The 20,396-nt window shown below is 46.4% G+C and overlaps 1 protein-coding gene across 1 annotated transcript; it reads left to right on the top strand.

The window, feature by feature from the left end:
* The first annotated feature begins 696 nt into the window (after positions 1-696).
* Positions 697-20,396, top strand: LOC135813740 (uncharacterized). The gene is made up of 5 exons (XM_065326748.1): positions 697-920; positions 4,740-4,800; positions 6,505-6,596; positions 8,569-16,258; positions 19,434-20,396. Exons 1-4 carry the CDS (start codon positions 904-906, stop codon positions 16,244-16,246), a joined length of 7,848 nt encoding a protein of 2,615 aa, XP_065182820.1. The 5' UTR covers positions 697-903; the 3' UTR covers positions 16,247-16,258; positions 19,434-20,396.

Here is a 20,396-nt window from a genome sequence, read left to right as displayed (position 1 = left end):
TCTTGGTGGAAAATAGCAGTAAACACAATACAGACTCAGTGTACTCAAAGGGTCCCGCACAATCATACCGTATTATCTCTAATATAAGCACGGTCCTTTATTTTTTCAATGTACCTCTGCCCCGTGCTATTAATGGAGACGTTCCTTTATTGGAGACTGTTCCATTATTATTTCAACCTTATTTCAGAGGCATGTTGCCATGCCCATGTCAGACACACACATTTCAGGGTTTTTTCGCCGGTACAGATAATTATGCTTATAATAATGGAGACTGAGCACTGTATTTTTTGAATGCCGCCCCAAGGTGTTCTATTATTGGAGACGTGCTATTATACCGGTAGTTCCAAGCCTCTTGTACAGGCAAAATAAACACAAGTGCAAGGTCAAAAGCTTAGTACCGAGAGAAAATGAGCTGAAATGGCTGTGAAGACGTGCTATTAATAATATTATTGGAGACTGTGCTTATATTGGAGATAATACGGTACTCAACCGGGTGACCGGGTCTACGGGATTCTACGAGATTCTACGGGATTTCGTGCATCTGTGCATTCAAAATGGGAATGTACAAGAAAATAGTACATGATGGTGAAAATGTCGTACCGCCCATTAGTTTGTACGACAGAGTTGTATACAAAATAATCCATGTTTTCCGGCTTGGTCATCTGGGTCTGAGTACCTTCTCCATGTGCCTGAACTGTGCGGTGCATGTAATAACTCGTACACAAATGTTTTCTCAGGGTGTTTTCACTTCTTTCAATTTCACAAGTAACAGTTCCCATTGGTTCAAGAAGTACCAGGTCCTTACGTTTCCGTGGGTAGTGTGACATAGAGAAATGCGTTGTGATTGGAGAAGCTAATTGTCTGCAAGGGAACGGAGAGTTGTCAACCGTTCGTCCTCGAACAATGTCTTTTGGTTTGAGGTGAGTAGCGATAATTTTGCCTCCGAATAATTGGGAAGTTGTAGAAATGCTGGCGCATGTTCGACTCTAGCTCTTTTGGCCGTCATAGAACGAGGTGACATAGCATTAGTTGGGTATTAACATGTATATAATCCATTCATCATGTCACGAACAGCTCTCACATGTTATTTTCGATATCAGTTTGTGAGCAGCAGTTTATCAGTATTATTGTGTTGGTATTGAATTTGTGGATAGTATTGAGGTAATAAGGAAATGGAGTAATGGACACATGAGGATACGGGTTTGGAGTAACTGTCCACCACTGTAACTCGATAATATCATAGTCAGTGCAAAAAGTAGGCACAAAACTAGTCGGGTACCCGTGCTACCCCGTGAGGACCTCGGGCAGATGGGAACAGAATTGAGAGGTTCGGCTACAAGTAACGCGTACGCCTACCGTATTTTCCGTAGTATAGTGTGCACTTTATATGTGCTATTTTAGGCCCTAAATCGCAGGTGCGCACTATGCTCCGAATATGAAATGCATATACTTCAATGAAGATTGAAGTGCGCACCCCCAATGAAGATTGAAGTGCGCACCCCCAATGAAGATTGAAGTGCGCACCCCCAATGAAGATTGGGGGTGCGCGTTACTGTAAGACATGTTATTATAACGAGTCGCAAATTTAACGATTGTCCAAAATTCATAGGTTAACGAGAAGATATGTTAACGATCTAGCAGTATTCTGCCATATCCACACACAGCATATATGAAGCAGTACGGCCTCAACGGATCTTATTATAACGAAGAAATGTCATCCGTTAAAACGTTAGATTTGCTTCCTCGTTATAAATACATGTCTTACAGTATACAAAGGTGCGCACTATACTCCGAAAAATACGGTACGTGACGAAAGCGTTGGCCACACGTTGCAAAGCTACGCGGGCGCAGAGTTTGATTCGGCTTCGCGTTGTGGCAAGCCAAGCTGCATCTCCGGGACAACCAAAATGGCGACATTGAAAAAAATTACTTCTCGGGTTTTTCTCCAGTGATGTCATGGTGTTCTACCCGAACCCGATACCCGAAAAGAATGCAACCCGACTCAGCGCTACACAAAACCCACCCTCCATGTGTCAATTTTGTCTTTGAATTACTGTAGTGTGTCACCAAGACTCGAGTTCATAACCCCCAAGAGTGTGCAACTGGCATTCACCCAGCGCTCGGCGAAATTCCTACATTATGTCATGCGCAACTTGTCATCCGAGGTAAATTTGGGTTCCTTGCGATTTCTGGAAACTATACCCGGAACTGCTCCTAACTCCAGGCTGTAGCCTCGACATTTCGAAGCTTTTCAGACGTACAAGTCGTACTTTCTCAAAAACAAACTCTTTCTCGATCTCCAAGAATCCATGGACATCGTGACAGGAAGAAGTGAGGACACTGTTAAAAAATATTGCATTGGCGTCCAGGATAATCATTCTGATAGCTGTGCAACTCAGCCGAGAAATGCTCCTTCGACGCATTCTTATTTCCTCGATCATTTGAAATTATCTCTGAGCAAAGCACCGGCAATGTGCCGAGCGCCCGGGGAAGAAATAGTTTTTGAAGAGGCTGACTGCACTGGCGACACTGGCGAAAGAAGAAGGTGATGAAGAGTCACCATTGGCATCGAAAAAATAATTTGTCTTTTATAAATAGGATCGTGCGCTTTGTTTTACTTCTTATCACTCAGATCAGAATCGCAGTTTAGGCAGGTTAGGCAGTTTACCCTGAGGAAGCATCCCGGTTTGACTGTAAATTATAGAAGAATGCATCGGCATGACTCATCGCACTGCACCAAAAATGACGCAATGAAGGAATTACGCCGAGCGGGCATCCATACTTCTTTTGTACTAATGTATCCTCTACCTCTTCTCCCTTACGAACATACTTTCTCATTTTCCATACTTACTTAGGAGACTCCCTTCGATAGGCATCTATTTGCCTCTGGAGGATCCGTGAAATAAAAATCAATTAAAAAAAAATAAAAAAATACGGGGACTGATCAAGAGTTGCACTCTCTTGGGGGTTATGAACTCTTGCTGTCACTTACTAGTATCCGGCGATCAGTCATCCGACATGCAGGTTTTCCGGCAGCGTGCATTGCTTTATTGTTATGCGGAATATTCACTTTACCAACATGGCGCGGTGCGAGGGTGTCAGATAGCTGACATACTACTGTAATTGTATTGTTGGCTGAACTTCCGAGTTTCGAATATTTGTGAGATTTGGCCGCTCACGCTCTGCTCTACGGATAAAAAATGTGCCAAAACGGTTAACCCGAATGGAACTTTCATCTCAAAGGCCCCTGCGCAGAGGCACTTCCATATCGTCACGTGTACATGTATGTAGTCTGTCTCATCGTTAGTTATTCCTAAAGACAATGTTCATAAGTCTGAGGGACTGAAAATGGAAAGTCTGAAGAACAAATTAACTGTCACCACCAGGATGCAAACCAGGGACATTCGCTATAGGCCAGCAATGCTCTAACCATTGAACCAGGGACATTGGCGATAGGCCAGCGATGCTCTAACCATTGAACCAGGGGCATTCGCTATAGGCCAGCGATGCTCTAACCATTGAGCTGTGATGTACTTGTAGTTGTCATCCCAGCTGCGACTATTCAATATTTTAACCCTTTGGAGTCCATGGTTCGATTTCGAACCATGGGCATTTTGTATGCATGTGGGCGCAGTCAAACTTTCGGTTCTCGGCCAAATCTTGACCAAATTCAACAATCGAAGGGTCTAGATGGTAGAGAAAACTCTCAGCTATCGCCTCGAACAGGTCCGAAGTCTCTGTGATGAAATTTGATTGAGCGGCGAGCGATCAAACAGTTCGAAAGTTCTGCGCTGCGTGCTGCGAGTCAGCAGTGCGTGAAAAAAAGGGATTTTCCCAGCTTCATGACAGGCGGCACGTGCCAGGACCGGCGCGGCGCGAAGTCACGGCAAGGTAAGCTTCTACTCGAAAAAATTTGAACATTTCCGAGCTAGATTCAGTGAAATGGCTACAGGAGACCGATTTCGTCTCAGATCTGGAGCTGGACTCGCATTAGGGGCGCGTTGTGGCGGACAATGAATAGTTCTCTTTGCGAGTTTGGGCTCATTGTATATCTCTCATCAAGAGCTTTCCAACGAGCCCAAGATCTTCAAAATCGGTGAAGTAGAACCAAAGTTATGTTGGAAATGGAGTGCGCATTTTCGTGACTGCCACAAATTCTGCGGAAGCAAAAAAGTTACGGACTCCAAAGGGTTAAAGCAGACAGTCAAGCAAATGAGATGATCGAGACATTCATTTTCGGTAGTTTGGGTGCAGTGTGCGAAGAACTGCAGTGGTAGATTATTGACATTCATGGAGACTCCCTCCCCTGTCTCTCTCCTCCTCCCCTGTCTCTCTCCTCCTCCCCTGTCTCTCTCCTCCTCCCCTGTCTCTCTCCTCCTCCCCTGTCTCTCTCCTCCCCTGTCTCTCTCCTCCTCCCCTGTCTCTCTCCTCCCCCCCCCCCCCCCTCCTCCCTTCCCCTTGGGTCAAATTGCCTGCAATGGAATCGTGCGCCCAAGAGCATCGTTTCCAGGTGTCAGGCTGGGACATTCTATTTCCCCCGCTATGAGCCTATCTGGCTGCTGTCTTTTAGCACATTCTTCGACACACATCTTGCTGGACTGTATATACCCATAGCCGTGCATAACAAAAGCTGTATTTCAGAGCAGCAGAAAACCAGCACCTTACACCCAGTGTTCGTCTTGCCTTTTTCTTTTGTCATGGCTATAATACCGGTATATGTACATGTTGTCGCTGTGCAGTACTGCAAGCTCTGGAACTCATGATCTGTTTGTTGGTAATGTACCAACAGCATGGGGCAAGGTACGGTGCAGGTCATGTGTGTATGTAACATGTATTATGTGTGCGTGTGTACCGTGTGTACCGCAGCCTTAAGCCTAGTTCACATTCGACGCAACGCCGACGTAAGGGCTTGTCGGGAGGGCTGGGGTGAGCTGTAAAATCCTGTACGATTCGTACGACACGACATGCAGCAGTCGTTGCGACGTTCAACGTCGAACGGCGCGAGTCATAAGGCACGGTCCGTGACGGGGTGACTTTTGGACCTAATTTCTCGTTTTTCGGGACTTCTTTTCAATTATTTCTCCTTGAAAGAAGCGGAATCAAGTTCACAATACCAGTTTTTCATGAAGATCAAATAATTAGCCCTGAAAGTTGCGGCATTCAAATAATAGCCCCAGGAAATGATAGAATAGTTCGTCTGTCACGCTTCTGAACTATCCCTAAATACAATATGTGACATGAGATCTTATGTTGCTAAAATTCAACTCAAGTCGTGCTAGCCATTCTCTGAGTTATCATGGGAAGCGCAGTGTTCGAAATGCTAAAATTTCCAAGTACGAATCGGGAGCAGTCGGCGCACGACGCCGTCTCATGTTCACACTCGAATTGCAGCCGTTTTGTACGCTTGCGTCCCCGTCTACGCCCGTCTACGGTATGAAAAGTTGGATCGATCCAACTCTTCCCGTCGCTTCCCGATCTGTACGGTAGTACGGTTGCGTTCCCGTTCCTGGTGTTCACATTGGACGCCGTCAGACCGTCCCGTCGCTTCCCGTCGATCCTTAAGTCGCGTCCCGTCGCGCCCCGTCGAATGTGAACTAGGCTTTATGCTATGTATGTACCGTGCATGCTTGTGCTGACTCTGTGTGCTTGCATGCGACTTGCGAATTGCGGTTGTGCAGCTTTATCCTGTCTACCATAGGTGTGTTGTGTTTTTTTCTTCATTTGGGGCGTAATGAAACTTTGAATGCTGTCTCTACCCGCCAGGCAATAGCAGAATGACTGTATATGCCAGCGCATGGCCATTATGCTTGTTTGGGATGGCATTGTGCAATATCGGCTCAGTGATGCACTGCTACACGACTAACAACCTGCTTTCCTGCATTCCATCAACTCCCTTTTTTTGAGCCCCAGTGCAATGTACTTTCATGTAGCTAGAAAAGCAGTACCTTGTTTATGATAATTTTTCTCGACTTCTTTTATAATTGTAATCAACAGTTCTGTGTCCATTAGCCCAGTATTTTTTGTGTGTTGTAGCCTATGTGGAATTGCCATGGTTTGCAACATGAAGTAGTGTCTTTTATAATACTGCCCATCTAATTTGCAGGCACTGAGGTTAGCCAGGGGTTCTTGCCCCTGTGCCACAGGCCACACATTTTCACTTGGCTACGGAATACATGAGAACTAACAACATAGTACTCGAAGTAGTACATGTATTGTGGCCTCAGTACAATCTGGTCTTGTAAATCAGTTAGCACTTGTGGGTGTGCAGCTCTCCCCATTGCAATCACTGGGTTGTGCTAGTGCGCTGCTAATTCAAGAAGTCGGATGTCGTTGAGTATGACTGTAGTTTGTTTTGCAGAAGTTAACGGATATGTGTTTTGGTGTGACATTGGGCCTTGCTTGCTAAAATGTGATTGGTTGTTTGAGTGTCCACGGTGCATCTGCTTTCAAGTTGAAAGTACTGTCCTGCTGTCCTGTTCCTTTCTTGATGCCTGCGTTCTTCAGGAGAAGTTAGCCGAAGTGTTTGCTGAGCATGCGACTGTAGCTCGCTGCAACGTTGTGTCACCAAAGGATCGAGAATCGCGTGTTACCTATGGGTAAGCATCCGTAAATAGCTCCGGGATCCATGTCTAATACTGAGGGAGTTTCTAAGAAAACAATCTATTTCACTCTGGACACCGCTGCTGGTGGACATACCCCCCCCTGTAATGTTTCACACTCTGTGTTGTACCGGCGTCCCACTTTGCACAACTTCCGTATTCCCATGTTGATGAATCCCCACAACACTCGACCATTTGAACACTAAGCAAGAGTACATAACCTCCCAGAGTGTGCAACTCGACTATGGGTGCTGTCCCGACAGAATTTCAAGTTGACGTCGTTTTCATGATGCAATGCGCACTGGACACGGGTTATCAGACGAATCCGAAACCTGTGGTGGACCAAAGCCTATCTGATCCTGTACAAATTATTGCAAAGAAAAACGTGTGATGCGTTGACACCCGTACACATGTTGTAAATCACTGGTGCAAGGAGCATTGCATCATAAATAATGACGTCAACTTGAAATTCTGTCGGGACAGCACAGCAGGGTATGTGGGAGTTGCACACTCTGGGGGGGGGGGGGGGGGGGGGGTTATGTACTCTTGCATTAAGGTATACTAGTAGGGCAAATAAAGCTATCGTTAATTTCTATGCAGAGAAGAGGATCCCTATGTTGTTGCACAAGCAAAGATGTGCGTCGATTTTGTGCGTACCACCCCGGAATTGGTAGCAGACTTTCGGAGAACTGCCGCATTTGGAGTATGAAATTCCTAGTACACATATCACATGATTTCTTTGTGTGAACGTAGAGCAGAACGTCTTAGATGCGGAACATGGAATTGTTGAATGGGAGTACTCAAATCGTTGCGCTTCCCTTCATGTCTTGACCCTTTCAGATTACTGATTCCACGTATTCCCGCCAGGGCACACGGTGACGAGTGCGTAGCTGCAAAATTTTATCATTTCACTCACCAGTGGCAGAATGTCTTCATCTTGGTCTCATCAGCAAGCTTCAGATCTCCTCTCTCCAAATCATAGAACTAGATGTGCAGCAGGAGCAATAAAATCGCCGTCATGCCATTTGAGAGCTGCCCTATTGCGCCTAAGTGAGATACTGTGCCCACCTCGACAATTTTCTTCGGTCCTGGAATTTTACTCAACGCAGAACAACAATTCAAAATTCTCCAGATTTGTGCAGTTCAAGCGAATCCTTTGGGCTCTACTTCGCGTGCACCGTTCAACGATGACTCATAGGGGAAGTTCCCGTTTGAGTTATACTGATAGATGCAGATCACTGCGCACGCAATTATTTTGTCAAAAAGTTCGAGCGTATTTATGTTTCGCTCTTCGGCGCTCCTTGAATCCACGCCATGCTATATCAACGACATATCACTGAAAAGCTTGTTTTCTCAGCTTTCCAACGAGCTAGCATTTGCGATGATCGGAGAAAGGACACCAGAGTTTCGATAATTTGAACACTGGTGTATATGCACTGTGCGAATGTATGCACTGTGGTGTATATGCACTGTGCGAATGTATGCACTATCAGGCCAAGTATACTCGTTCTCGGGAAATATAGCTTAACTTTTTTGGACGAGTTAATTCGTCCTCGGTCCTCAAAGGGTTAAAAGCCGAACCTCACTATTTATTGCACCAAGGGGGCTATGCATAAATGCTGATATTTTTTCATCTCTCCCCATCTCATCCCCTGTCCAAGTGTGTGGACAATTGCACAGTTCCTCCATAACATCTACAGATGGACGTTTTCACAAAGCAAGCCAAATAGCTCCTGATGTCTTCCCTCCCCCCAAATGAAAGAATATCATCTCTGGAAAAATGTGGATATTTGTGGACAACTTCTATAAATTGCAAGAACTAAGAATGTCAGCAAGACGTATTTAGCTATCTTTTTTAATGCGATTCTTGTTTAAGCTGTGATGCCTCAGAGCCTCTCGTGTTGCTTTATTGAAGTTGGTGTTAATTGCCTTCTTGTTGTATGCTGTGTTTGTGTGTTCTGTATTGTAGGTTTGTGGCTGTAGCATCACAGACTGATGTCGACAAGTGTATGACGAATCTAAACCGTGTCCCCAAAGATGGCTATTCATTGCGAGTTGAAGTCAGTGCGAAGAAGCGAGATAAACCAGCGTCTAATGTGCAGACACCAACACAGTCTTCGACAGCAACGCAATCGTTGACACCTACGACATCTTCCACGCCATTGCAATCTCCTACGGTGTGTCAGCATCCGTCCTGCAGTAAGCCGGGAAAGCATCGATGTTCAAAATGTAAATCTCCGTACTGCAGTGCAGAGTGCCAGAGTGCTGATTGGTCAAAGCATAAATACTTATGTGCTGGTCTAGCTGTATCTGCCACCGCAACACCTCTATCTCCTAGCAGGCAACAGCAGCAGCAACAGCAGCAAGGCCCTGCGTCACCTGCTTCTTTGCCTACTGCCGTATCCCCTGTGGGGAAATCAGCATCACCGATTCTCCCTGCAGACAGTCATCGTTCGTTTGAGCGCGCATCTCCCAGTGTCGGAAAAGCTAACACCTCTTTGGATGAGGGATGGGTAATGGTGAATGGTAGCAGCACATCTGACACACGTCGTGTAGAAAGTAGTTCAACGCAGTACAAGAGCAGCAGCAGCAGCTCCTCGTCCACTCCACTGGTACCATTTGCAGCAACCAGCACTGGCATTCCTGGCTTCTCTCCAGCACGTCTTCAAGGGAGACATGTTGACACTCCATCAACTATGCCAGTGTCTCAAGGCTTCCAGTGTATCATCTTGCCAGCTGGACGGACACAAGTTCAGCTCTCTTGTATCCGGGATGACTGCTCCGACATCTATGTCCACGTCACGAATCATGACCAAAGCAGCCGCTTAGCTCGTCTCAATGCCAACATCAATGCTGCAATTCATATGTCAGACCGCTCATCGTACATCCCGGCTGTTGATGCTGTATGTTCTGCACGCTATGGCAATGATGAGCTATTCTACCGGGTCCGCGTTGAGAAGCAAGAGTCAGCCCAAACATATCAAGTGATGTTTGTCGATTATGGTAACACAGCAAGTGTTCCTGTAAATGACCTTCGACCCCTGAAGCATGAATTTGGAATCCTGCCATTTCAAGCTGTCCGCTGTTCTCTGTCAGCTATTCAACCAGCTGAAGGAGCTGTCTCGTGGTCGCAGAAAACCAGGGAGATACTGCAGCAAGTGGACACCCTTGCAGCGTACCTTGTCAAGCCTGCTTCTAGCTCTAGCCAGGAGCATGTCATTGAGTTGTACAATCGTTCACTCTCTGGCAGTATCCTGCTAAATAACGAGTTCGTGAAGCGTCGAGTGGCTGTGTACAAGCCGGGTGAAATGCCTCCTATTGATAAGAGCACTCCATCAGTATCAGTGTCGCACTCTGTTGAAGATGTGTTTTCTGCCAACACCCAGTCTGCCGCCGAGGCTGTTGCTGCAACTGCTTCTCGTACTCCAGTTGCTGCTGCTCCTGCTGGTGTTGATCTCGTCTCAAGTGGCAATACACCAGCTGCCGCCTATAGTTCCACCCATTGTCCCGCAAGGTCTGTCCCACCAGCAGACAGCAAGAGACTTTTTCTCAAAGATCTGTCCTGTTTCAAGTTGCCCGTGGGCAAACCTGTGGTCTGCGTCTCTACAGCAGTGAAGTCTCCGGGTAGTTTTTGGTTGACATGTGCTGCAAGATTCACAGAGTTGGCAGATCTTCTGGACTTGATGGCAGATCCTCCTGCGTACCCTTCCCCTCATCAGCCATGCACTGGAGAGATGGTTGCTTGCCAATTCTCGGCTGACCTGAACTGGTATCGTGCAAAAGTCAACTGTACTGCTGATGATGTAGCAGAGGTGACGTTTATGGACTTTGGCAACTCTGAAACTACATCAGTTTCTCAGCTTCGTCCTCTACAGCCAGAGTATTTGAAGCTACCTATTCAGGGTGTGCAGTGCACTCTGGATGCGTGCCAGCCTGTGTTTGGCACCAAGTGGTCAGCTGATGCAACTGCAGCTTTCAATGATCTGATAATGGACACGGAGCTGTCGTGTGTTTGCACAGCTATCAACGAGAATGTATACAGTGTACAAGTAGAGTGCAGTGGTAAGAATGTAGTGTCTGAGCTCATTGCTTCTGGACATGCAATCTGTTATGAGCCGCTACGCAAGCCGCACGATACCTCGCAGCCAACCAAGACCACTGCCGCTATGCTCAGTACAGACCATCACACGTCCAATGACATTGCGACTGAAGGCTTGTCGCTGTCCATTGCAGATCGCCCGGGTGAAAGATTAGGACCGTGTGGTGCATCAGTTCCATCATCTCCATCTACTATTACTACTGCCAGTCCTGACATGATCACACCATCTGACGCACAGTGGTCATGTTTGCCGACTACTTCCGGTGAATTTGACGTCATTCTATCAGATATCGCCAACCCCAGTTGTTTCTACGTCCAGGTTGCAGAGAAGAACGCTATCCAAAGTCTTCATTCGCTAGTGGATGTGATGAACACCACGTTCAACGATGCATCAAACCCAAGCGCCACGCCATCTCTTGGTGACTGCCCGGTGGACAGCATCTGTGCAGCTCAGTTCAGTGAAGATGGTGGTTGGTATCGAGCTGTAGTTACCAAGGTACTCGACGGTAATCGGCGGGAAGTAAGATTCACTGACTTTGGAAACAATGATACTGTGGAGAAGTCGTCACTTCGTCCTTTGAGTCCGTCCATGCTAGAGCTACCAATGCAAGCTATTGCCTGTCAATTGGCGGATGTCAAGCCAATAGGTAGTGAATGGTCAGCGCAAGCCATCGCGATGTTTGCAGAGCATGTTGGAAATGTCGGAGCAGCGCGTGTGACGGTTTGTAGATCTCCAAACAGCAGCTCATCCGAAAGCAATGGAAAACAAGCCCTGTGTGTCTACAGTATGAAAGATGCAAGCACCATCAACGATATCCTTGTGTCTTCTAAGCATGCAGTTTCTACTATTGCTGTTCCAGCTGCTGCTCCTGTTGAGTCCCTGAAGGTTCTTTCTCAATCTGACGCACAGTGGTCGTTTTTGCCAACAACTGCTGGTGAATTGGACGTCATTCTGTCAGATATTGCCAGCCCAAGCTGCTTTTATGTCCAGTTGGCAGACAAGAGCACTATCCAAAGCCTCAATTCACTGATGGATACTATGAACACCACATTCAACGATGCATCAAACTCAAGCGCCACGTCATCCCTTGGTGACTGCCCGGTGGACAGCATCTGTGCAGCTCAGTTCAGTGAAGATGGTGGTTGGTATCGAGCTGTAGTTACCAAGGTACTCGACGGTAATCGACGGGAAGTGAGATTCACTGACTTTGGAAACAATGACACAGTTGAGAAGTCATCACTTCGTCCTTTGAGTCCGGCCATGCTAGAGCTACCAATGCAAGCTATTGCCTGTCAATTGGCGGATGTCAAGCCAATAGGTAGTGAATGGTCAGCGCAAGCCATCGCTATGTTTGCAGAGCATGTTGGAGATGTTGGAGCAGCGCGTGTGACGGTTTGTAGATCGCCAAGCAGCAGCTCATCTGAAAGCAATGGACAACAAGCATTGTGCGTCTACAGCGTGACAGAAGCTCGCACCATCAACGATATCCTTGTGTCTTCTAAGCATGCAGTTTCTACTATTGCTGTTCCAGCTGCTTCTCCTGTTGAGTGCGCGAAGGTTCTTTCTCAATCGGATGCACAGTGGTCATGTTTGCCGACAACTTCCGGTGAATTTGACGTCATTCTATCAGATATTGCCAGCCCAAGCTGCTTTTTTGTCCAGTTGGCAGACAAGAGCACTATCCAAAGCCTCCATTCACTGATGGATATGATGAATACCACATTCAACGATGCGTCAAGCTCAAGCGCCACGCCATCCCTTGGTGACTCCCCGGTGGACAGCATCTGTGCAGCTCAGTTCAGTGAAGATGGTGGTTGGTATCGAGCTGTAGTTACCAAGGTACTCGACGGTAATCGGCGGGAAGTAAGATTCACTGACTTTGGAAACAATGATACTGTGGAGAAGTCGTCACTTCGTCCTTTGAGTCCGACCATGCTAGAGCTACCGATGCAAGCTATTGCCTGTCAATTGGCGGATGTCAAGGCAATAGGTAGTGAATGGTCAGCGCAAGCCATCGCTATGTTTGCAGAGCATGTTGGAGATGTCGGAGCAGCGCGTGTGACGGTTTGTAGATCTCCAAACAGCAACTCATCCGGAAGCAATGGACAACAAGCATTGTGTGTCTACAGTGTGACAGAAGCTCGCACCATCAACGATATCCTTGTGTCTTCTAAGCATGCAGTTTCTACTATTGCTGTTCCAGCTGCTTCTCCTGTTGAGTGCACGAAGGTTCTTTCTCAATCGGACGCACAGTGGTCATGTTTGCCGACAACTTCCGGTGAATTTGACGTCATTCTATCAGATATCGCCAACCCCAGCTGTTTCTACGTCCAGGTTGCAGAGAAGAACGCTATCCAAAGTCTTCATTCGCTAGTGGATGTGATGAACACCACGTTCAACGATGCATCAAACTCAAACGCCACGCTATCTCTTGGTGACTGCCCAGTGGACAGCATCTGTGCAGCTCAGTTCAGTGAAGATGGTGGTTGGTATCGAGCTGTAGTTACCAAGGTACTCGACGGTAATCGGCGGGAAGTAAGATTCACTGACTTTGGAAACAATGATACTGTGGAGAAGTCGTCACTTCGTCCTTTGAGTCCGTCCATGCTAGAGCTACCAATGCAAGCTATTGCCTGTCAATTGGCGGATGTCAAGCCAATAGGTAGTGAATGGTCAGCGCAAGCCATCGCTATGTTTGCAGAGCATGTTGGAGATGTCGGAGCAGCACGTGTGACGGTTTGTAGATCTCCAAACAGCAGCTCAACCGAAAGCAATGGAAAACAAGCCCTGTGTGTCTACAGTATGAAAGATGCAAGCACCATCAACGATATCCTTGTGTCTTCTAAGCATGCAGTTTCTACTATTGCTGTTCCAGCTGCTGCTCCTGTTGAGTCCCTGAAGGTTCTTTCTCAATCTGACGCACAGTGGTCGTTTTTGCCAACAACTGCTGGTGAATTGGACGTCATTCTGTCAGATATTGCCAGCCCAAGCTGCTTTTATGTCCAGTTGGCAGACAAGAGCACTATCCAAAGCCTCAATTCACTGATGGGTACTATGAACACCACATTCAACGATGCATCAAACTCAAGCGCCACGTCATCCCTTGGTGACTGCCCGGTGGACAGCATCTGTGCAGCTCAGTTCAGTGAAGATGGTGGTTGGTATCGAGCTGTAGTTACCAAGGTACTCGACGGTAATCGGCGGGAAGTAAGATTCACTGACTTTGGAAACAATGATACTGTGGAGAAGTCGTCACTTCGTCCTTTGAGTCCGTCCATGCTAGAGCTACCAATGCAAGCTATTGCCTGTCAATTGGCGGATGTCAAGCCAATAAGTAGTGAATGGTCAGCGCAAGCTATCGCTATGTTTGCAAAGCATGTTGGAGATGTCGGAGCAGCGCGTGTAACGGTTTGTAGATCTCCAAACAGCAGCTCATCCGAAAGCAATGGACAACAAGCATTGTGTGTCTACAGTGTGACAGAAGCTCGCACCATCAACGATATCCTTGTGTCTTCTAAGCATGCAGTTTCTACTATTGCTGTTCCAGCTGCTTCTCCTGTTGAGTGCGCGAAGGTTCTTTCTCAATCGGACGCACAGTGGTCATGTTTGCCGACAACTTCCGGTGGGTTTGATGTCATTCTATCAGATGTTGCCAGCCCAAGCTGCTTTTATGTCCAGTTGGCAGACAAGAGCACTATCCAAAGCCTCAATTCACTGATGGATACTATGAACACCACATTCAACGATGCATCAAACTCGAGCACCACGTCATCCCTTGGTGACTGCCCGGTGAACAGCATCTGTGCAGCTCAGTTCAGTGAAGATGGTGGTTGGTATCGAGCTGTAGTTACCAAGGTACTCGACGGTAATCGGCGGGAAGTAAGATTCACTGACTTTGGAAACAATGATGCTGTGGAGAAGTCGTCACTTCGTCCCTTGAATCCGTCCATGCTAGAGCTACCAATGCAAGCTATTGCCTGTCAATTGGCGGATGTCAAGCCAATAGGTAATGGATGGTCGGCTCAAGCCACTGCTGTATTTGAAGAACATGTTGGAGATGTTGGAGCAGCACGTGTGACGGTTTGTAGATCTCCAAATAGCAGCGCATCAGAAATACAACCATTGCATGTCTACAGCATTTCTGAAGCAAGAACCATCAGCGACATTCTTGTGTCTTCTACACATGCGGTTTCAACTATTGTCAAAGAAGCTGCTGTTCCTGTTGAGCGTCCGAGGTTTCTTTCTCCATCTGACGCACAGTGGTCGTGTTTGCCAGCGACTGCTGGTGAATTTGGCATCATTCTCTCAGATATTGCCAACCCAAGCTGCTTTTACGTCCAGTTAGCAGACAAGGGCACTATCCAAAGCCTCCATTCATTGATGGATACGATGAATACCACATTCAACGATGCATCAAACTCCAGCACCACGTCATCCCTTGGTGACTGCCCGGTGGACAGCCTCTGTGCAGCTCAGTTCAGTGAAGATGGTGGTTGGTACCGAGCTGTAGTTACCAAGGTACTCGACGGTAATCGGCGGGAAGTAAGATTCACTGACTTTGGAAACAATGATACTGTGGAGAAATCGTCACTTCGTCCTTTGAGTCCGTCCATGCTAGAGCTACCAATGCAAGCTATTGTCTGTCAATTGGCGGATGTCAAGCCAATAGGTCGTGAATGGTCAGCGCAAGCCATCGCTGTGTTTGCAGAGCATGTTGGAGATGTCGGAGCAGCACGTGTGACGGTTTGTAGATCTCCAAACAGCAGCTCAACCGAAAGCAATGGAAAACAAGCCCTGTGTGTCTACAGTATGAAAGATGCAAGCACCATCAACGATATCCTTGTGTCTTCTAAGCATGCAGTTTCTACTATTGCTGTTCCAGCTGCTTCTCCTGTTGAGTGCGCGAAGGTTCTTTCTCAATCGGATGCACAGTGGTCATGTTTGCCGACAACTTCCGGTGAGTTTGACGTCATTCTATCAGATGTTGCCAGCCCAAGCTGCTTTTTTGTCCAGTTGGCAGACAAGAGCGCCATCCAAAGCCTCAATTCACTGATGGATACGATGAATACCACATTCAACGATGCACCAAACTCAAGTGCCACGGCATCCCTTGGTGACTGCCCGGTGGACAGCATCTGTGCAGCTCAGTTCAGTGAAGATGGTGGTTGGTATCGAGCTGTAGTTACCAAGGTACTCGACGGTAATCGGCGGGAAGTAAGATTCACTGACTTTGGAAACAATGATACTGTGGAGAAGTCGTCACTTCGTCCTTTGAGTCCGTCCATGCTAGAGCTACCAATGCAAGCTATTGCCTGTCAATTGGCGGATGTCAAGCCAGTTGGTAATGGATGGTCGGCTCAAGCCATTGCTATGTTTGCAGAGCATGTTGGAGATGTCGGAGCAGCGCGTGTGACGGTTTGTAGATCGCCAAGCAGCAGCTCATCCGAAAGCAATGGAAAACAAGCATTGTGTGTCTACAGTGTGACAGAAGCTCGCACCATCAACGATATCCTGGTTTCATCCAGCCATGCCGTGTTGCTTTCTTGATCTGACTGATAGGTAAGTCGTGTTCTGCCTAATTAGGTTGTGTGTTTTGATCAGGTGTTGGTACAATGTCTCTTTCCCAGACTATCTTCCTTTCCTGGCTGTGACTAGTAGACATCTGTAAAAATTGTTGAGTTAGCGGATTTCCCTGTCGTAGGTACACGATTTCTTCTATTTTAATTATACTTATTGGCTCAGTGTCCGAGTTAAGTTCAATCCACTTTGGAGGTGAAAAAAACTTTTACAGAAGAACAGCTATTTTCTCTGTTCTAAGTTGTTCTCTAGCATGCATGGACTGCGGAAATGATATTCCTATGGGGGATACTTATGCATTTTGTTGTACTTCTGGGGCCTCGAAGTTACGAAAGTTGCATTTTTCGTACTTTCAAGTGGCCATATTATTATTTAAGGGGCCATCCATAAATATAGATACTTATTTAGAAAGGAAAACTAGTCGTTTAGGGGGGAGGGGGTTGAGTGACTTTTCGTTTCTCGAAAAAAATCGATACACAGTTTGGGTGTGTGGGCATGTCCAGAAAAAAAGAAAAAAATATCGATACTAAAAGTAGAAAGGAAAAGGACATAATTATTGAAACGAGTTAAGAGTAACTCTCCACCACTGTAACTAGATACTGTATACAGGCAGAAAGTGCAACAACTAGGCACAAAACTGACGTTTCAATAATTATGTCCTTTTCCTTTCTACTTTTATTATTGGCTCAATACCCGAGTTTCAAATATCGATACTGTGTACCATTTGGAGAGAGAGAGAGAGAGAGAGAGAGAGAGAGAGAGAGAGAGAGAGAGAGAGAGAGAGAGAGAGAGAGAGAGAGAGAGAGAGAGAGAGAGAGAGAGAGAGAGAGAGAGAGAGAGGGAGGGAGAGAGGGAGAGAGGGAGAGAGGGAGAGGGATGGAGGGAGGGAGGGAGGGAGGGAGAGAGAGAGAGAGAGAGAGGAGGAGAGAGAGAGAGATTTGTACGATTCATTGATCCAGTCTTTGATGTTGGTGAACCGATTGTGACGGGGGCGACCACGGGGTCTGGATCCAGGCACCATTCCATCCAAGAAATAGTGGGAGTAGCTAAGGTAGTACCAAGTGGAACTATAATGTGTAGCCCATTCCAGATGATTTTCTTGTGGTTTGTCGAATCGTCAAATTCTTATGAAGTAAAGAAAAAGGACCAAGGAACTACAAGTTACGCTATAATGTCCACTAACACCACCAGTTGCTGTTGCAGTTGTTATTTTCTTTTCTATAAATTTATCCTTGGCTCTCCATCCGAGTCCATTCTTATGAAGTACTTTAGTATAGTACTGAGCGGAAACAGTTTGTAAGAATTTGTATGGGCATGAACCTGAGTTGAACAGGAGACCTTCCGAAATCAGTGGCATGTCCTCTCCCAGATTTATATGACATCTTGGTTTGCACTAAGAACAAAGACTGCCACAAGGGCACGGCGAATGCCTTACCCTTTAAATGTTTGGGCTTTGATGCGATGGGGGAATTCCCCTACATTGTAGATTTAAAAAAACCCGTCTGCGTGTCTAGGGACCATCGCAAAAGTTCGCAGAAGCCCCCGAAACGAAGACCGTTAGTTTCGGGCCTGACCCCCCTCCCCCCCCCCCCCCCCCCCCCTCCCTCCCCCCTCAAACGAAACGACAGTCACAATATGGGCTTCATTATTTCACTTGGATGCTCACACATAATAATAATTATTATAATATACTACACAGCAGGGGTTCATAAACCCTATGAACCCCTGCTAGTACTAGTACTAGCAAGAGTCCATAAACCATGCGTTTTATGGACTCTTGGTACTAGACTACACACAGTGTACAGGCAGCCAGCTACGCGCCACGCGCAGTTGCATGAATGGACTACGCGTCCTGACAAGCGATCTACGCCGGCTGTGATGGCATGCTAATCTATATCAGCTCCTACATGTCGTCAATACTTTTTTGAATTGAAGCCCGGTTTGCGATTTTCGACACCGACTCCCTCCCCCCCCCCCCCCCCCAAACGTATGCTCTTCGTTTCAGGGGCTTCTGCGAACTTTTGCGATGGTCCCTAAGTAAGGGCGCGTTCAGACTACCTATAAAAAGTGACGGAATTGTAAAGTTCCCACGGTGATTTAATCACGTGACATTACAGGCATTTTGCAGGTGGAAAGGTCCTTACTGCTGTGGCAGCTGCGGCGGAAACAGCATTCCGGCAGTAAAAAAGGGTGCTCAGGCTTCGAGTAGGGGAAAATCCCTTCTCGGTGGCGCGGTGAGAGCTGCACCAGTAACGTTAGTGCGAATTTTGTTCATGGTTTATCGCCATTCGTGGTTTGACGGCGTTCTCGGTAGTCGGAACGCGCCCTAAGGCGCTGGGTCGAATGATCTTGGTCCAAGGAGGTTATGATGCATCATTGTCGTTTGCATGTATTCACAATTGAACTTGCGGGTGCGAGGTACTGCTTTCATTTGAACACACCATGCACCACTGGCACAATCAAGAGACTAACACGTGAATTTTCAGTGTAAAACACAATCCAGATATTCACCCGTACGTTTTGATTGTAAAATGTTGGAGCGTGTTTGATTGGGGAATTGTATGTAGTAGACTGGCAGTGCCTTCAGACTTAGATCACTCGACACGTCTTCTGAAAAAAGTACTTGAACAAGTAGATCTAGGGGGCATTGAGCTAATGAGATGTTTGAGTACGGTCGCATGCCTCACTGCATACTGTATGTACTTGTAAAGTTGTCTTTTGAGCTGATGACATTATACAAGTATGTAGGTGTGCATGCAATTATATGTACGAAGTTCAAACGTTTTGAATGGAACTTCACAATATCTGGCAGAAATACGATAATTCCGGTATATCGTTTGATACTTGAACAAAGTGTGTATGTGATGCAATATTAAGGCCCAGTTTTTTTGTGTGTTTTGTTCGTTTGTATTTCAATAATTGCAATGGAATGATTATTGGTAGAAACACAACCAATCGACAACCAACAGACACCAATTCGGTTTGACAGAAACGTTTTTTCTCCAGAATTCATCGGTGACAGAAAAACATTTCTGTCAAACCGAATCGGTGTCCGTTGGTTGTCGATTGGTTGTGTTTCTATCAATAATTGCTATCTTGTCTCCGACTAGAATATTTACGGAATGATTGCTGTTCTCGTTTGTTCGGTTTTGTTCAGGTCCGAGGATGTGTCCATTGCTCAACAATTCGCTTTTGCTGGCCAAGCTGCTGGCACAGTCTAGAGCTTCACCACATGCTGTGGTGAGGAATGTGTTTGTTGCTATTCCATGCAGCTACCTTTTGGCATGTTTGTTCTTTTCTATGCTTTTGTCTAGAAGCAGTGAGCGCTGCTAGTTTCACTGTGTCATGTCTTAGTACACAATGCTGAGCTGCAATTGCCATTAGCAACCTGGTTTACAGCTGGGCCCCCCCCCCCCCCTTATTTAGGACTTGTGTGGGCTTGTTCCCTTGGCCTGCATTTGTCACGTGTACATAGACGTAAACCCTCACTACTCTGTTTGCGCCATGCTCTGCTGCTGCCGTATTGTAATCTGGGTCTCAACTTCTGTTCTTTATTTACATTTTCAGTGGGTTGATGATCCCAATATTGATTGATCCTTTTTTATGCCATGTTATTGGCTGTGTGTCTGTGTATGTGACTTGATTGTTGAGCTGTTCAGGTGACTTTCGTCTTGTTGTTTATGTCCATCATCTAGTTTCTATGTGCTACCATCATCATTGCTACCCCCCCCCCCCCTCCCTCTCCTATTGCAGCTGCTACGGAGCACTGTTTCTGTTTCTTGCTGTGCTGGCTTGTAGAGCTCTTTTTATTTTAAACTTTTCCTTGTTGTTTGAGCTTTCTGTTTCGTTTTTTTAGCGTGCTGTGATGATCTTGTTTTCTATTCTGAAAGTTTGGTGTCTAACTTACGCTGCTTGGTAGCTGCTGTTCCAGCTTGTTTCATTCTGTGTTGTTTGTTTGTTTAAATGCATACTAGGCGTACCCAATATCAAAACTTCCAGGAGCTTGTTCAACTAGGGCTGCACTCGTGATGTTTTCTTCTTTCTTCGCATCATTTTTTTCAAGCTACTTTGAGCAGTAATTTTCAGTGAACTCGTGAATGAAAACATTTTAACAGCTTTA

The sequence above is a fragment of the Sycon ciliatum genome, chromosome 4 (genome assembly GCF_964019385.1).
Source record: "Sycon ciliatum chromosome 4, ocSycCili1.1, whole genome shotgun sequence".
Lineage (NCBI taxonomy): Eukaryota > Metazoa > Porifera > Calcarea > Leucosolenida > Sycettidae > Sycon > Sycon ciliatum.
Note: the sequence above shows the minus strand (reverse complement) of the source record. Positions and strands in the feature narration are given on the sequence as shown.